The 16,088-nt window shown below is 40.4% G+C and overlaps 2 protein-coding genes across 8 annotated transcripts in view; one reads left to right on the top strand and one right to left on the bottom strand.

Moving 5' to 3' along the window:
• Positions 1-96: 96 nt before the first annotated feature.
• Positions 97-14,238, top strand: frrs1b (ferric-chelate reductase 1b). Of its 3 annotated transcripts, none has more exons than XM_048266881.1 (17): positions 97-737; positions 1,480-1,678; positions 2,083-2,234; positions 2,367-2,461; positions 2,540-2,690; positions 4,394-4,576; positions 5,040-5,138; positions 5,670-5,820; positions 6,653-6,766; positions 8,336-8,451; positions 8,567-8,653; positions 10,705-10,802; positions 11,140-11,198; positions 11,388-11,531; positions 12,380-12,406; positions 12,524-12,576; positions 12,667-14,238. In XM_048266881.1, the coding sequence occupies exons 1-17, from the start codon at positions 609-611 to the stop codon at positions 12,757-12,759; spliced, it is 1,950 nt and encodes a 649-aa protein (XP_048122838.1). In that variant the 5' UTR covers positions 97-608; the 3' UTR covers positions 12,760-14,238. The 3 variants fall into 3 exon arrangements, with proteins under 3 accessions (XP_048122838.1, XP_048122836.1, XP_048122837.1); XM_048266879.1 differs by having other exon boundaries at positions 97-788; XM_048266880.1 differs by lacking the exon at positions 12,380-12,406 and having other exon boundaries at positions 97-788.
• Positions 14,239-15,000: 762 nt separating this feature from the next.
• The window catches only part of palmdb (palmdelphin b), a 32,305-nt gene continuing 31,217 nt past the window's right edge, over positions 15,001-16,088 (bottom strand). For all 5 annotated transcript variants that reach the window (XM_048266871.1, XM_048266872.1, XM_048266876.1 and 2 more), the window contains 2 exons: positions 15,928-16,016; positions 15,001-15,627 (listed from right to left, as the gene is read on the bottom strand). In XM_048266871.1, the coding sequence (XP_048122828.1) occupies positions 15,544-15,627; positions 15,928-16,016 (173 nt within the window). In that variant the 3' untranslated portion in view covers positions 15,001-15,543. The remainder of the gene's footprint in view (positions 15,628-15,927; positions 16,017-16,088) is intronic.

Raw genomic sequence — 16,088 nt, 5'->3', positions numbered from 1 at the left:
AGGCGCAAAAGCAAAGAGAGTACCCGTTTGCATACAGATGTTAGCCACCAAGCCATCCCGAATTACTTCAGAAGCATCAACTAAAGCAATGTAATTCAAATGGCACTAGCTTACCGGGTAGAGTAATGTTACCATGTTGTTAGTCGCTTTGGTTAAAAAGCGTCAGCCAAATGTAATGTAATGTAATGTAATGGGTAGAACAAACAAAATAGTGTCGTTTAGTCAGAGTATTTTTCTTCAAGCAAGCATTTAACGCGACCCCATGTACAACGGGAAATGTGGCGTTCTGCCTTTGCGATAGACTATCAGAGTGGAAAACATCGAGCTTCATTCATCAACCTCTGTCGACACCGCCTTCAAGCATCTGCTCATCTGCCCTCCCCGAGTGATGTAAACAGACAGTGGGCTATGGCTATTTCCTAACTCACTCAGAGAGCCATTCGATACGATACCAAACAGCAATCACCTGTCAATTCAAGTGCAATTCAAACTATCTCACGAGTACACTATATAGCTAAAGGTTTATTGGCTTCCAAGGACGTGGAACATTTTGTTATGGCCCAAAAACAGATTTGCATGCAAATATATTCTTCCGTCATAAAGTGAGAATGTCTAATCCATGCGGAAGTTGCCTGTTTTGCACGAGCGCCACCTGTAGTGAATGTGTACAGTGGCTGCCAAATCAACCAGCATGTTCAGTGTCTTCTGGAGTGGGGTCAAGGCGGACTGACGTAAGGGTAAGGGCAAAGACATACAGTATTTGTAGCACCACAGAAGACAACTTAAAGGTGAATGATATGAATATGATGTTGCTTAACATGCAGTGATCATGATGCTTTTGTGTTATGGTTTAGTTGAAGACTGATTCGAAATAGTTTTAGAAGCATTGTTTAACGCTATTGGTACCTCTGTTTGAGAACTGAGGCAACTTCTTATTTTGCTATTTTGTGACCACTGTTTGACTAACGGAGTAGCAGCTAATTGACCAGGAAGTGGTAATTGGTAACCTGTGGGTAACCCACTTGTGGTTCACCCGGTTTACTGTCAAAACGCGAACATACTTTACAGAGGTTGGAGTCAAAAAACACTGAAAACGTTTGCTTTGCTGACAACATGTGCGAATATTAGCCTACTTCTCGACTGAAAAGTTAAGCTTTGGGGTTTGAACGTCAAGACTAGGACAACGCTACCTTAGTTTAGTTTTTAATGTCATGTTTTTCGCCGCAACACGTTATACCCTACTTTTAAGTTCAATAATGATCGATCGCCTTGCCCTTATCTCCTCTAACAGCTCTTAATGTTGTTGTACTGATTATGAGCTACAGCAGGCAAACTACAGACTAGTCATTTTGCGGTGGTTTATGGTATTATTGTATGCCAATGAATGCAAGGTCAACTATGCCCTCAAATGGCTTGATATCGATAGCCGGATATGAGCGGTCGTTAAGAAATATAATTTCCTTTTTGCTCTCTCCACAGATGGCCGTAAAAGGGCTCATCTCGTTGTGGTTATTATTGGCCTTGCAATTTAAGTCAGGAGAGTGTTATAGCAACGGGAAAGTGACTCAAGCATGCGGGGACATGATTCCTGAGCATGGCCACCATGCTAGCCCCGAAACCTCACCATATAACATCACCCTGGACAAGTACGAATACAGTGCAGGAAGTCAAATCAGAGGTGGGTGTGTTTCTTGTGTGTCTGATGTGATTCTTTTCAGGAATCAGGGGTACTTCAGATTGTTTAGGTATAGAATAATGTGGGAAGTTCCAGTGCTAGAGCCAGAAGTATTAGTATGCAGGCATGTCATAGTCAGACTAAAGTAAACACCAACTTATCCACCTTAATCCTGACAGAATGAGTAGCACTTACATGAAATAAATTCACATACACAAGGTGTGGCTGTTAAACAGCAAGATTGTTATTGCGAGGAGGAGGCTAGAGTATAGCAAGTTTTCTTCATTACAAGTTAATGACAGCATTACAGCCTCACTAATAGGTAAATATAGATTAGAACAGTGAAACATTTCAATAGTTTGCTGACCTAAATGTTTTGCTCCATTTTACAACCTTCATATTTCCAGTGACCTTATTTGTAGTCGTGCCAGGAGGAAGCTATTTCAAAGGCTTTCTAATCGAAGCACGAGCACAGGAGAACCCTGATGGCGGGGCAGTGGGTTCATTCGACCTGGTTAACTCGAGCATCTCACAGCTGCTCACATGTGCTCACACAAAGGTGAGATCCACTTCCATCACTCTTGGCTGTGAGGGTCAATCAGCAAAACAAAAATACCGAATGGTTCCAGGCAGACTCAGTCCTTGTGGAGACATAATCATTTCAGGCCAATATTTCTTTTCTCTCTCAAAGGGGTCTGCAGTGAGTCACACCAGTGACTCCAAAAAGACAGAAGTCCAAGCCATCTGGACTGCTCCGGACAAACCTCCAAGCAACATCCAGTTCATGTGAGTGTCCAGGTACAGTTCTTCTTTCGATTTGTGCAGCATTGAGCTGATGTGGTGTCTGTTTACTCCATCCTACAGGTACACAGTGGTACGGAAGTACAAGCTCTACTGGGTGCAGGTAGCAGGGCCTGTTGCCACTCTGAGAGGGGCCACTCCTGGTCCGCCACATTCCAGCACAACCACAACCACACACAGCACTACCACACCACCAGGAGTGCTGCAAAATCCGGTGAGAATATACCACAGCTGATGAGCACCACCACATCAAGATGTAGGGTCTGGGAACTTACCATAGGCACTGCTCAATCTGAGGGGTAGGATAAACGGTTGTCTGTCAAATTTCCTCTGCACGCAATAGGATAGCGCCACAACTCATGAGTCCCATGCATTTTCCCACCAGCGAAAACCTAGTTGGCAAGGTGTTCAAACTTTTGCCAATTTAAAAAAAGCTTAAAGGTGCCATGTGTAAGAATTGAGGTAAAAATATCCCAAAAATTAGCTACACGCATCAAAAGAATGAGAAGAAATAAGGGCGATGATGTCATTAAAAAAAATGACAAGGTATAGTGCTGCAGAGATATCAACCTGAATTAGCATGCTAAATTACTAGCCACAGCCCGACAGGTATCATAATACCAGTTTCGCCATGGGAGGCGGTATCGCGGGCAACATAACCGCCAGCCAAACTGCAATACACGTTTGTCGGTTGTTACTTTAGGGTAGACCAATTCACTTTCTGGAGGTATACTGCCCCCATCTTTTATGGAATGTGGAGTATGAATTGATTTTTTGGCGGACATTACACATGGCACCTTTAACTCAAGTCGTGATTCAAAGACCGCTGATCGCCAACAGTAGCATCCATCTTCTTTGTTTTCAAGTAGCAGGACATTCACATGGAACCGTCGCCGACTATACATGTGATTAGCCTGATAGAAGTTTAATTTTTCCAGCTCGCAAGCCAACGGAGAGTTGCTAGACTAAACTGACTGCAAATTACATTTGCTGCCGGTAGGGTGCGTCTGGATTTCTAGGCTAACCAACATTGTGTGTTTGGATAGATATGGCATTCCAGTCAAACTTGGGCAGTAAATGGACCTGTATTCAAAATCACATCTGACATTTAGTTGCCCCCGCCATTATGTTTGAATATTTTCCCAGCTATATATTGTGACATTATGATTTTCAGGGTGACAAGTGGGGCAGTTATAGTATACCATACATACATACATTAATGAAATGATGTACCTCTCATGTAAATGCAAAGCATTGTATGTTGTATTCTATAACCCGAAATCTAATCCCGAAGACATCTTGTAATAATGTAAGAACAGTAGTGAATATGATTTGAATAGCTGTGCCTAGGCCGTAGCCGCGAGTCATTGTGGTTATTGCTCACACAAACCACTGGGTTAGCAGAAGTGGGCTCATTATTTTCAACCTGTGTAATTCAAAGCAAAATGAGAGGAGGAGAAGGCTCCACTCAGTCTGGAGACCATGTTTACAAACATACAGAAGATTATGTGCACTGCTGAAACTCATAGTTAGTGTGTGACTATTATGAAAGAACGGTGTAATAAAATGATTAAGAACTTGAGCCCTAAATTAAGTGGTAGGCAAACTGAAAAGTCTATCAACATGCAAAGTTCCCCTGCCTTAACTATAGCTATCATGTGGCATGTGGGAGGATTGAGCTGACTCAATATCTGTGGTAAAAGTGTTATACATTGATTTTGTAAGATTTCTTCAGCTATGAGGTTAATACATGGGGGCAGTTATGGTATTAATATGGTTTTGTTTTTTTAACTTACATAAAACACTGTCCTACGGTTTATATACAATGCATGTAATACAGAGGAAATTACTGTAGATTTTGCACTTCGCCCAATATTCAAAATACGGTCCCAAATTTGCTCTTCTCTCCTTTCTCAGTTCAGTGCAGAGGACTGTGGCAGCAGGAAGACTTGCCTGCGGGACCCTGTGAATTGTGATCCCAAGACAGAGCCACAGTGTTTCTTCTTGTCATTCCGGACTGAGGAACAGAGTGTGCTGTTTGAGCTGAGTGGCCCGGCAGAGGGATATGTCTCTTTCGCCCTCTCTCTGGACAAATGGATGGTAGGCATGGCATGGCATGGCATGGCACTGCCGAGACTGTGGCCTTCACAGTACAATGAAATAGCCAGTGGTTGCAAAGTGATCTGGTACTCACCAGAGTTGTCTCATAGACTTAGGACTGAGCTACACCAGGCACGTTACTGAAGCGTTCCGTTCGCGTAGCGTCTGCTGCAACAATTAGCTGCCACTACAATCAATGGAAGTTGCTACACCAGACGTGACAGCGGCGCGTACGTTCAAAAAAATAGACCATTCATTTAAAATGGATTTTTTACGCGTCGCGAACGGAACGCTTCAGTTACGCGCCTGGTGTAGCTCATGCCTTAGTTTATTTACTGGTCTTTGTTGTTTAATACCAGTTCTGCAGGTTCTATCTAGCATGGTAATGCCGCCCAGTGACACATACTTCACTTCAATTAAAGTAATCCTTGACAGTGATGACATCTTTTGCCCTTTTCTTTAGGGAAATGATGATGTTTATTTGTGTGTAAGAGATGGGGACCAAGTGGAGATTAATGCCGCCTATGTGGCTGGACGAACTCATCCTGAACTGGCAACAGAGGTATGGTGTAACACAACACAATGGTCCGCATTACGTTAGCCATGTGTGTTACTGTGGAGATGGGAAAAATGATAAATATGCTTATGGATCAAAGATAGAATTCTAAGGAGAATCTAATAGCGTAATCCAGTTGGTAAGACTGATAAATTGTGATTGTAAGAACTGATTTGATTTTAGTCTATAAGATATGTCTTCTAAACTTACATTCAAGATTTCAAGATATCTTTTAGTCAAGTCAGTTTATTTTTTAGCATATTTAACACAGGGTTGACCCAAAGTGCTTTACAAATAAAACATTAATAATAAAATAATAATACAATACAAAATGCCTACATATGTTGTATATTGTTTTGCTCTACTTGAATCCATGAGTTTTTGAGCATACAGTCTCCATACTTAAGCTCTGCCTTGTAAACCACTCCTTTGCTGACATCTGCAAAGCTGTTCAAGGACCTGCTGACATGAAATATTATGCCACTGAACCTTTGTCCCATCAGTCTGACCCCAGCCCACCCCTGCTCTCATTCCCAGAATGCACTACGAGACACAGCGTGGAGAGTATCCGACGGCGTCATCCAATGCAGCTTCCGTCGAGACCTCCACCTTGATCGGCTCAACCAGAACCGGTTTAACCTGGACCGGAGCTACTTCCTGTTTATGGCTAACGGGAAAGCAGAAAACGGTGAGCCAGGGCCCCTGCTGATATAGAAATCATCTGAATAGGTCACGGCCTTGGCACCCTTGTGTGAGCCATCAGCACCCTATTTGTTGGGAGCAGAGTGTAATTTACAATGCCAGACTCTGGTTGCTCGCTCTCATCTCGGGTGTAAATGAAACGCTTGCCAAAGTGTCGCTGAGCAGCGCAGCGCACCTGATGTTATGAGATGTTTTGCACCTTGCTCGTGTGATCCCCACTGTGGTTACCACTAGCTGAGGTTACACTCGCAGCTTTTTTGCGGTCTGTGTTGACTCCAGCTGTAAAATTCATTTTGGAGTTGTGCGGTTGTGTAATAACCATCAACTGTAATTACAACAACAACAACAGTCCGCTTTTTTAACTGTAGAGTTAAAAGTGCCCAGAACCTTTCCTTAAGAGCATTATGAGTGAACAACGGTCATGAGTGTGTGTCTGGAGCGGTTAGTCATGGCCTGTGTTAAAAATAGATGTTTTTTCCTCAGCACTTCAGTAACCATTTACAAATCAGACCTGCTGGGATAAAGGACAGCTCGGGTCTAAGAACAACCTAAGGTCTATTTTTGCATGATAACGAGTGTATATTTTCCTTGGGGAATATAATTTTGCAACTAATCTAAATGTACAACTACATTGCTTATAGCCAAGCCTCTGACTCTACTCTTTTAAGCTATTATCTAGGCTAAAAATCATTTCACATCTATGCTACTATGGAGATGGTCTCTCTATACAGTCGTTATAGACCATAGGTTGTTCTTAAACCGGAGTTGTCATTTAATGCCAAAACTTCACGTTTCATCTGTACAAATTCTTCCTCAAGGTGAGATTCATAGGCACAGCCGCCAGCCGTTAATCTCCACCCATCAGAAAGTCCTCACTGGCCCGCCCGAGAACCTCAGTGGCTCCCGATCGCCCCTGCTCATCAAATTTCATGGTGAGGTCAAGCACTACATCGTATTTACTTGTGTGTTCTCATTCGGCCTTTACAAGGTGCCACGCTCCCACATATCACTGAGAAAGGGCTGTCTTCAACTGGATAGACTTTGAGGATAATTTCTCTCTCTCTCTCTCTTAAACAGGTATACATAATCTTTTGGTAATTTATTTTAATCTAACAATGAAAACAATGAGGAAAAATCCAACCTTGAAGGGAAGCAATAAAGGGAAGAAAAAAAAAAATATTTTTACCAAAAACATGTCACCCACAATTATTGGCGCCCCTGTTTGTAATACCTTCTTAAGGGCACAGTCAGGGATGTTACAAGATTTCAAGCCCATAACATTTTTTGTCACATTCAGCAATCATCTTCTAATCGACCGCTAACTGCCCATTCCATGATTACACTGAAAAAGAATTCCGGTCTCTGTAGGCAGCCAAGGCCCTGAAAACTGGAAACAAACAAAGTGGGGGCAGCCTGCCCCAAACAAAAACAAAACCCTGCTTGGAATTTCTCTGGGAGTACTGAGGGTAGGGGTGAGCTACCTACTGGTGTGTTTCATTTGGTCTTTGGTTAAAATATAATGTATGTTTTTTTTTTTTTTGCACAAAAGCATCTGCTAATGAATGTAAGCATAAACACAAACAAATGTGACTTCCTGTAAAATCCCTGACTGTGCCTTAAAGCCTCCCTTTGACAACAAAACAGCGTGTAATGTTGACACCCCATAAAGTTGGAGAACACATTTAAGACCATTTGTCCCCAGATCGTCCCCAGAAATCTACAAAATCTCCCCAGATCGTCCAGATTCCTAGGTCCACACTTGTGTCTTTGACTCACCCCACTGTTTTTCTATGGACTTTAGACTAGGGGACTTACAGTAGATGGCAATGGCAGAAGCTTGATTTTGTAAATCATTCTTGTTTTGACCTTGACGTTTGTTTCTGTTTATTGACTTGATTGACCATTGATCATGACTCACTTTTAGTGTCTTGGCAGATGTCGACAGATTTTCATTGAAAATGTTCAGGGGATTTAGCCTCTGTGTCACTTCATCTTAATACCTTAGTGAAAGTACCTCTGAAAGTTCACAGTTTTTGTGTATTTTATTTAAGTTTTTTAGGGGTGCCAATAATTGGGCAACGTATTTATTTCTTTATGAGATTTTACTTTTTCACAGAATAGATTTGCTTCGCATCCAGGTTGGATTTTATCCTCATTGTTTTCATTGGGAGATTCCAAACAATTATCATGGTCTGAAGATCCTGTGAGATCAAAACGTTGCCTTTTTAGACAATAATCTAAAAATAGATTCTTCTCCCTCTATCTCTCTGACATGTTTTGTCTGACACCTGTAAATATATGTTGGATGTGCGCACTCACTTCTCCACAAATATGATTCCAATAAATCACCAGAAGATTATTTTTTATACCTATTATTAGTCAACTACCAAAGGTGCCAATAATTCTGGAGGGTACTGTAGGTAATAGGTAATAGTCAGGCTAACCTTTGATTGATTAAAAGAACATCTGAGTGTGCCTAACTTTTGATTTTGGGTCTCCAGGTGCTTTTATGCTGGTTGCATGGATGACCACAGTTAGCACAGGTGTCATCTTCGCTCGCTACTTCAAACGTGACTGGTCCGAAACCCCTTTGTTTGGGCAGCGAGTGTGGTTTCAGGTATGGGTATTGTTTTCTGTCAACTATTGTCACGATTGGTTATTTGGTGTTACATATGCCCAGTGTTAATTTGGCAGACATGTTTTTAACTCGCTAGTTGTTGTGTTGTCCACAGATGCATCGGGTCCTGATGGTGCTGACGGTGGTGTTGACGTGCGTGGGTTTTGCTCTGCCGTTCGTCTACAGAGGAGGCTGGAGCAAAGTAAGGGACACACACAGACACCCACTCCTGCACTTGGTTGCCTGGTGACTGGTAAAACATGCAAGGTCACGACCCGTGTTTCCAGTGCACGTGTGTGAGCCGTACAAGGGGCCACTGTGGTCAAAAACAAGCATGATCAGTCGTGTTAACATACAAACACACCGAGACACGCATGCACATTTTTCTGGTGCTCACTGCTATTTTAGTGCACACATTCTGTGTAGACAGACAGCCAGCCACACACTTAATCACACACACACACACACACACACACACACACACACACACACACACACACACAAGCCATACACCTACACATGTTCATACATATACACCGCCACACACACACATCTTTAAACACCTCTCCCAAAAGTGTCTGAGTGGCTACTCTGCGCCAACTGTGTGTCATATTCTTTCTCACTGCCTCCGCTGCACAGCTGCCAGGTGACGGACTGTCCCTCCGCGTTCTCAGAATGTGTCATCCTATCACATGCAGACTGCCCGTGTGGGGCTCGAGCAATCCCCTCAACCACTGACTGAATTACTGACCCTGACAAGGTGTGCAGGGGTCAAGAATGACTGATGTGACTGAATGATCTCTGACTCGCTAGTCCTCCCAGCTCCTCACAATGACAACAACAACTTTAAACTGTGGAGCTAATTGTTGTCTTTGGACTCCCTGTTAGAGACAGCGTTTTGTATCGGTGACAAGTACATTTAGTGGAATTACTGGACTCAGTGTCTACAGATTGCTGCCTTTTTGCCATGTGTTGGTGATGTATTTGTGACTCATGTGGGACATCTGTAATGCTATTAGCTGCCAAAATCAAAATGCCAGCCCTTTCTCCTTCTCTGCTTATCACGCCGTTCTGTATTTCCACCACTAGAGGACAGTCTCTACTTTGGCACTAACTACTTGGCCGAGAGTCAGTCCTCTGGAAAAGCTGTGTGCTGTTCACAGCCTTGTATTAAGCCTAGGCGCTACTTTTCTGGCACAGAGTAGAAGTAAAACATAGTAACATATATAATGGTATATATATTAGGGCTGTCAATCCATTAAAAAATGTAATCAAATTAATTACATACTATGTGACTAATTAATCACAATCAAGTAATCTAATAATTAATTGCATATATAATTTTTTGCTGTGAAAGTATTTTAAATTTAAATGAATCATTGAATAATCAGCATTAGTGACATTAAAATTCAAAAACTTTTATTTTTATTTTCTCTGTTCAAATAATGGCCATAATAATCTATGATATGACCTAATATGCTGAGGAAATAAATTCAAAAGTGCTTCGGGAAGAAGTTTTTTTTCACATACAAGGGGACACAATGAAAATAAATTAACACTCCCCTCAATGTCAACACTATTTCTTTACACTGATGTGTGACTTTAGAGGTGACGAACTCCACTGATATGCCAATTCCTTGCTGCAGACATTGCAGAGGACTTTATTTTAATCAACACTTTTTTTTGTCAACACCATCAGACTGTCTTGAAACGTAAATGTTCCAATATAGGCAGCACATTTTCTTCTCTCCCCTTCATTTTACAGTCTAATAGTTACTGACTAGAACTCGGGGTCAAAGGTCATACGGAATCGATTAATCTGCACAATTTTTTTCTGAAATTATTTAATCGAAATTAATCAGTTATTTTGACAGCCCTAATATATATATATATATATATATATATATATATATATATATATATATATATATATATATATATATATAGTGTGTGTGAATAATGTTACATGAAAATGCAACCTTTGCACACGTTCCCCTCTGTCCATAAATTGCCTACGTTCCACTAAATTAAAGCAGATAACTGTTACGTCTAGCTCTAAAATGACTGACTGTCTCCGGAGATTTAATTGGATGTGTGTGTTTTTTGTTTTTTGCCAGGACAATGGGAAGCTTATAGATTGTACACTATATATAGCCAACTGTAATGGAAAACTGTAATGGAGGATAATAGATGATAACCCCTGCAGCAGGTCCTGACCTGAATCCTGACCCTGTTATGTGTGGTGTTCCACAGCGAGCCGGATCCCACCCTTACCTTGGCTGCACTGTCATGGCCCTGGCCATCATCCAGCCAATCATGGCTCTCTTCAGGCCATCTCCAGATTCCTCCCAGTAAGTGAGACATCACAAGGGTCACCTTAGAGGAGAATTCCGGCAATTTTTCACATACAGAAGATCTGTTCTCGAGGTCACCGAGTACTGTCGGTATGAAGGAAAACCCAGAAAACAATTGGTTTTACCTTGCTCAAGTTACTGCAGCCAACAGTTAGAGCTGTCAGGCAGGTGCAGTGCTACTACTGCTATGGGGGCATGTTCATGTTCTATGTGAAAAATTGCCGGAATTCACCATTGAAATGTGACTCATGTAATTGAGGATTAGGTTTGAGGAAAGACAGTGAGTCATCCTACTAATGTCCATGTCCTTTTTTATTACTCTTGAATCTCCTAGACGACCCATCTTTAATTGGATACACTGGAGTGCAGGAACCATCGCGCAGATTATTGCAGGTAAAGGGGACCATTTCCACTCAGGTGGCGATGATGGTGATGAGAATGTGAGCACAGTTGGTCGTCCGTGGCTGACAGACTCTGTCTCTTTGTGTGTGTGTGTGTGTGTGTGTGTGTGTGTGTGTGTGTGTGTGTGTGTGTGTGTGTGTGTGTGTGTGTGTGTGTGTGTGTGTGTGTGTGTGTGTGTAGTCGCTGCCATCTTCCTGGGCATCCACCAGCAGGCCCTGCTTCTGCCAGCGCCGTGGTCCACTGGCCTCCTGGCGGGTTTCGTGGTCTGGGGGGTTTTGGCAGAGCTGGTTTTCGAGCTCCATATGAGAGGCTGTCTTGCACCAGGTTAGTTTTACCAACACAATTGGATGTCTTAAAGGGGTGGTTCAGGGTTTTGGACATAGGACCTCATTTCCAAGTTAGCAAGTGTGATATTTATAGTCTGCCGTTATAATTTATTTGCCTTGGGTGTACTGTGGAGTGGGTAAGACAGTGGGTAGTGGCAGGCTAACACATACTGATGACTTGCGCTAGCCTAGCACCTGCGAACTCTGCAGCTAGGACTGGATGAAACGTGTTGAAATGTTGAAAACGGTCTCCACTGATAAATATCACACTTGCTAACTTGGAAATGAGGTCCTGTGTCCAAAATCCTGAACCACTCCTTTAAACACTGCTGTCATTTTGATGTAAAAATGACACACCCAAGTAGTTCTTTTTAAATGCTGTTTTCAGTGTCTACTGTCTTTGTCAAAGTCGTATATGCACATATTTCAATCAACTTGAGTCTAAAGAGCATTTATTATTTGCTTTGCATTGCTTGATGAACTCTGTACTAGTTTAACCAACTGCGTGTTTCTTTTCCGAATATCTCCCCTTTTCTCTTTACGGAAGAAGTTCACCTACTTGCCGAATGCAATTATTTGCGTCCTTTTACTGATGAATGCTATTGTGCCTCAGAGGGAGAAAATCAATTGCAGCGTCTGATTGTATAAAACGGTAGAAGTCTGTTCTTGGAGATACATTGTTAGTGGTCGTTATGCGGCAGAGAATACTAATCAGGTGGAAATGCCAGTGCAAGCTGCTCTTAAGCACATTTGCCGTAAACTCCGGGTAATGCATGCATGAGTCCTTTGCTGAACTCGACTAAAATATTTTTTTTTCCTTTTCAAATCGCACATTCTTTTCTACAGCTTTGAATCACTCCCCTCTATTTTTCAGTAGGTATTCATTTGGTATGTCTTTGGCAATGGGGGAAACAGTGCATTTTACATGTTTATGTAAGCCAGATATACCATGCCATACCATGGCAATCATTAAGTAACTCTTTTCAACAGGGAGCCAAGCTGAAGACAAAGAGCTCATCTTGCCCACCTCTTCAGAGAGCAATGTAAGCAAGTGGGACAGAGGTGATGATTATGCAATTACACACCGTGAACCTGTCAAAAAATTAATGCAGAATTTTTCACACTTGTTACAGGAGTTCCAGTTCAGAAGGATACTTTTTGGGGTCTTCCTCTGTGGAAACCTAGCTTTCCTCTTCACTTTAATAAGCTTGATTATTAATCTGTGACCCCAGAGAAATGCTTTACAGGTTGTAGCACATTTTGCACTCAGGAAGGTATTTAAATTTCTGATGAATGGGGAAACACAATATTTTACCAACTAACTATCTGTTGGAAAGTTTACATTTTAAACATCCTTGTACAGAAGCGTCTATATTTTATACATTCCAGTCTTAAAGAGGGTTGTAGACACCAGTGGTGTTGCACATTACAAGAGATATGGGGAATATCACATTTATGCTAAATGTCAGAACATTTCACAGGAGAAAATCCAAACTCTTAACTGAATTTAGCATAAATTGAGTAGTTCATTGCACTCTTGCTGTTAGTAGTTCACTCATGGTGCCCTTTGAAAACTTCTCGGTTGACAGATGTTGTGTTCAGTTGTTTTGAATCTAACTTGTTCTCTAAATGATTGCCAGCTTATGTTAAGTCAAGTGCTACATCCTTGTTCCTAATTTCGAATGCTAATTTATTGATATGATAAAATGCACCTGTTAATGCTTGATTATTCTCATTTAAGCACTTGCAGCTCCATACCAGATTTGATTATTGTAGAGCTACCACTGGCATGCCACATCTTCTTAACATAATTTCGTATCTGTGGTTTCTCTTTTATACTATGGGTTATGCTATACCATCGGTCAGACATTGCAAAGAGATTTTTTGAGAATGGTGTTATAATGCTTGTTTGAGTTTCAGTGGAACTGAAATGTACTATATGAGGTTTTTAAAACATGCTGAAAAACATTTTTTAATCTTCTCTCAGAGGCAAAAATACAAAGGAAAGAATTAGCTCAGTTTGTCCGATCTAGCACATACAGTAGAAGCATTAATTGTTTTGACATTTTGCATGTAATGATATTCCCCTGTAACTGCTGAAGCATATCCAACACTGTGTGTATGTGTGCGTACATGCGTGTGTGCGTGTGTGTTTGTGTGTGTGTGTGTGTGTGTGTGTGTGTGCGCGCGCACGCGCATATATGTGTGCAATGACAATTGAGTGATCACTACATTCATGCCATGTGCTGCCTGTAGTTGAATGCTTATTATGAGCTTCCTAAGCCAAAGACGTTAGCAGGGAAATTGTGTCTAGTTCACTGAACAAACTTGAATTTTTATCTCCACAGCAAGTCTGTAACGTTAACCATGAAAGCCTGTGCTTTTCTAGTTGTATGGCCTTTTTAGATTTTTAATTGCTGGAGTACGAAAGGCTCATGGCAATGGGCTGAAATGTCTTGACCAATTCTGAGATCAGTAGTCTGATTTTATATTTTTTTATTTTTTTTTAATTACATTATTCATCCAGGTATACTGATTGCACTGCCCTTTCATGTTTTTGTGAAAAGTATGTAATTAAAATGTACAACGTACCTAAATTAGTAATTAGGTTGAATCATATGTGTAGTGTATAAATGATAAAGATATCACTTGTATACTGAGAGAAATCATTTAATAAATGTCCTTGCTAAAATGACTAAACTCAATATTAGCTTACATTCTAAGAAGATTCATATGCAGTTTTAACAAAGGTTATCACATTCAGCAATGTTTTCTTATTTGGAATTTGTTCCCAGGTTTTACGTGTTCATTAATTATACAGTTGTATAATATAGGGTTTAAATGGCATATTTTTTAATATTTAGATATATCATTGAGGTCTTAAAATACTTAAATGAATAAACATGAAACTTTCACCTCAGCTATACATTATACTTTTTAACATGATTTTATATCTACTCTTGTCAGCTACTCTGACAGCTTGTTTGCTCTTAAATGCATTGCTACTGTTAAGATGAAGAAATGTTTGTCCTTTAGTGTTTATATGGGCTAATATGACATCAGAAAGGAAGGAATTTCATCGTCGCATTTTGCCCATACATATTTATTGTTGCACTATTGTTTTTGGAACACTTGCATTGAAAATACAAACATTTGGGGGTTTTTTTTTCATATTGAAGGCAATTCAAATTTTTTGCAACAAGTGATTTGCTCACACAAATTCAAAGATTAGCAAGCAGAACAGATAATGTTGTAAGCATAATGGCTTCACATAAAAGCATACAAACATATATGTATATATTTTAGACAATAAATTAAAAGTTATGGTCAATAGAGTTTCCATTAGCTGCTCTTAATTGTTTTTTTTTTTTTAATTTGGTTTTTGACTTTTTTGACTTCTTACATTTGGCTCAAATGTGTACCGAGAGAATTATATACTTACAGCTGCATCATTACTTTTTTTTTCATTTTATGCTTGAAATAAACACTCAAGTCAAAGTCATTGCCCCTTGTTAAAAACACATGAGTAACACTCAATAGGAGATTCATGTAAGATTGTGTGCATAAGATTCCCAATTATGTTGCTAATAATACTGCATTGGCTTCATATCTTTGTGCTTGGAAAATTACAAATCTGGTCTCTGATGAAAATACAGTAGGAAAATACAGTACATATAGCTCTTTTTTCTACTAAGACAGTACAATAAAAATAAGCAGTCTGCTTTTCTGAATTTGAAAATAGTGTATAAGCAGTTGTTGACTAAAACATTACATTCAGATAACATTCAGGCATCTTGGCGTACATACATACACTTCCCTCTTAGCCTCTGCTGGACACAAACAGAGCATTGAAAAATTCACATAAGCAGCTGACAGCAGCCAGTGTTATGTCACATGAAACAAATGTGATTAATTTTCTCATGTAGCACTGCAAAAAAAAAAGTCTGTTACGTAAGACAGAGCAAGGGGTTGTCAGTCGATATCCATTTTGTTGATCAGGCGTTCCGCTTTTATTGGTTGTTAGCAAACTCTCCGGCTTCCCAGCGGAGAGCCATGGCACTTTTACGGCGACCACCCAAGTACATTTCTGGAAACTAGAGAGCAAATCAGGTAGTTAAGTACAAAAAACAACATAGGATCACAAATCAGTCTTCATTTGTATATACATTTAGCCACTGAATAGATGTGTCATAATTGACACAAGGGACAAAACATGTCCATCTATTGTAATGGCTAGCAAGTTTGATAATTAACTTGTTTTAACTAAATGTTATGAATGATTATTAATAGACTATCAATAGACCATTATCCTCCTCATCATGAATTAGTCAGTGTTACATGAAATTTGTGAGACTTAGTGACTTCGCATTTAAGCTAAAACAGTAAAGGCTTACCCTGTTGTCACAGGACACTATGGAGCGATCCATCTTGTATGTTTTCATGGGAGAAGATGGGGAGGACTTGCATTTTATAGGCATCTCCTCTGAAATGTAATACATCAAGACATAATTACAAAATGTGTAGTGTTGTGTCCTAGAACATTAATCAGTTTCTA

Source organism: Alosa alosa, chromosome 16, assembly GCF_017589495.1.
Source record: "Alosa alosa isolate M-15738 ecotype Scorff River chromosome 16, AALO_Geno_1.1, whole genome shotgun sequence".
Lineage (NCBI taxonomy): Eukaryota > Metazoa > Chordata > Actinopteri > Clupeiformes > Clupeidae > Alosa > Alosa alosa.
This window is presented reverse-complemented; position numbering and strand designations above follow the sequence as displayed.

What these genes read in the sequence shown, in the direction of transcription:
- frrs1b (XM_048266879.1), top strand. Translation starts at nt 609, where the DNA reads ATGTCTAATCCATGCGGAAGTTGCCTGTTTTGCACGAGCGCCACCTGT. An exon ending in TGCAGGAAGTCAAATCAGAG is followed by an intron (nt 1,679 to 2,082) that starts GTGGGTGTGTTT and finishes TCATATTTCCAG; the next exon opens with TGACCTTATTTGTAGTCGTG. An exon ending in CATCGCGCAGATTATTGCAG is followed by an intron (nt 11,199 to 11,387) that starts GTAAAGGGGACC and finishes GTGTGTGTGTAG; the next exon opens with TCGCTGCCATCTTCCTGGGC.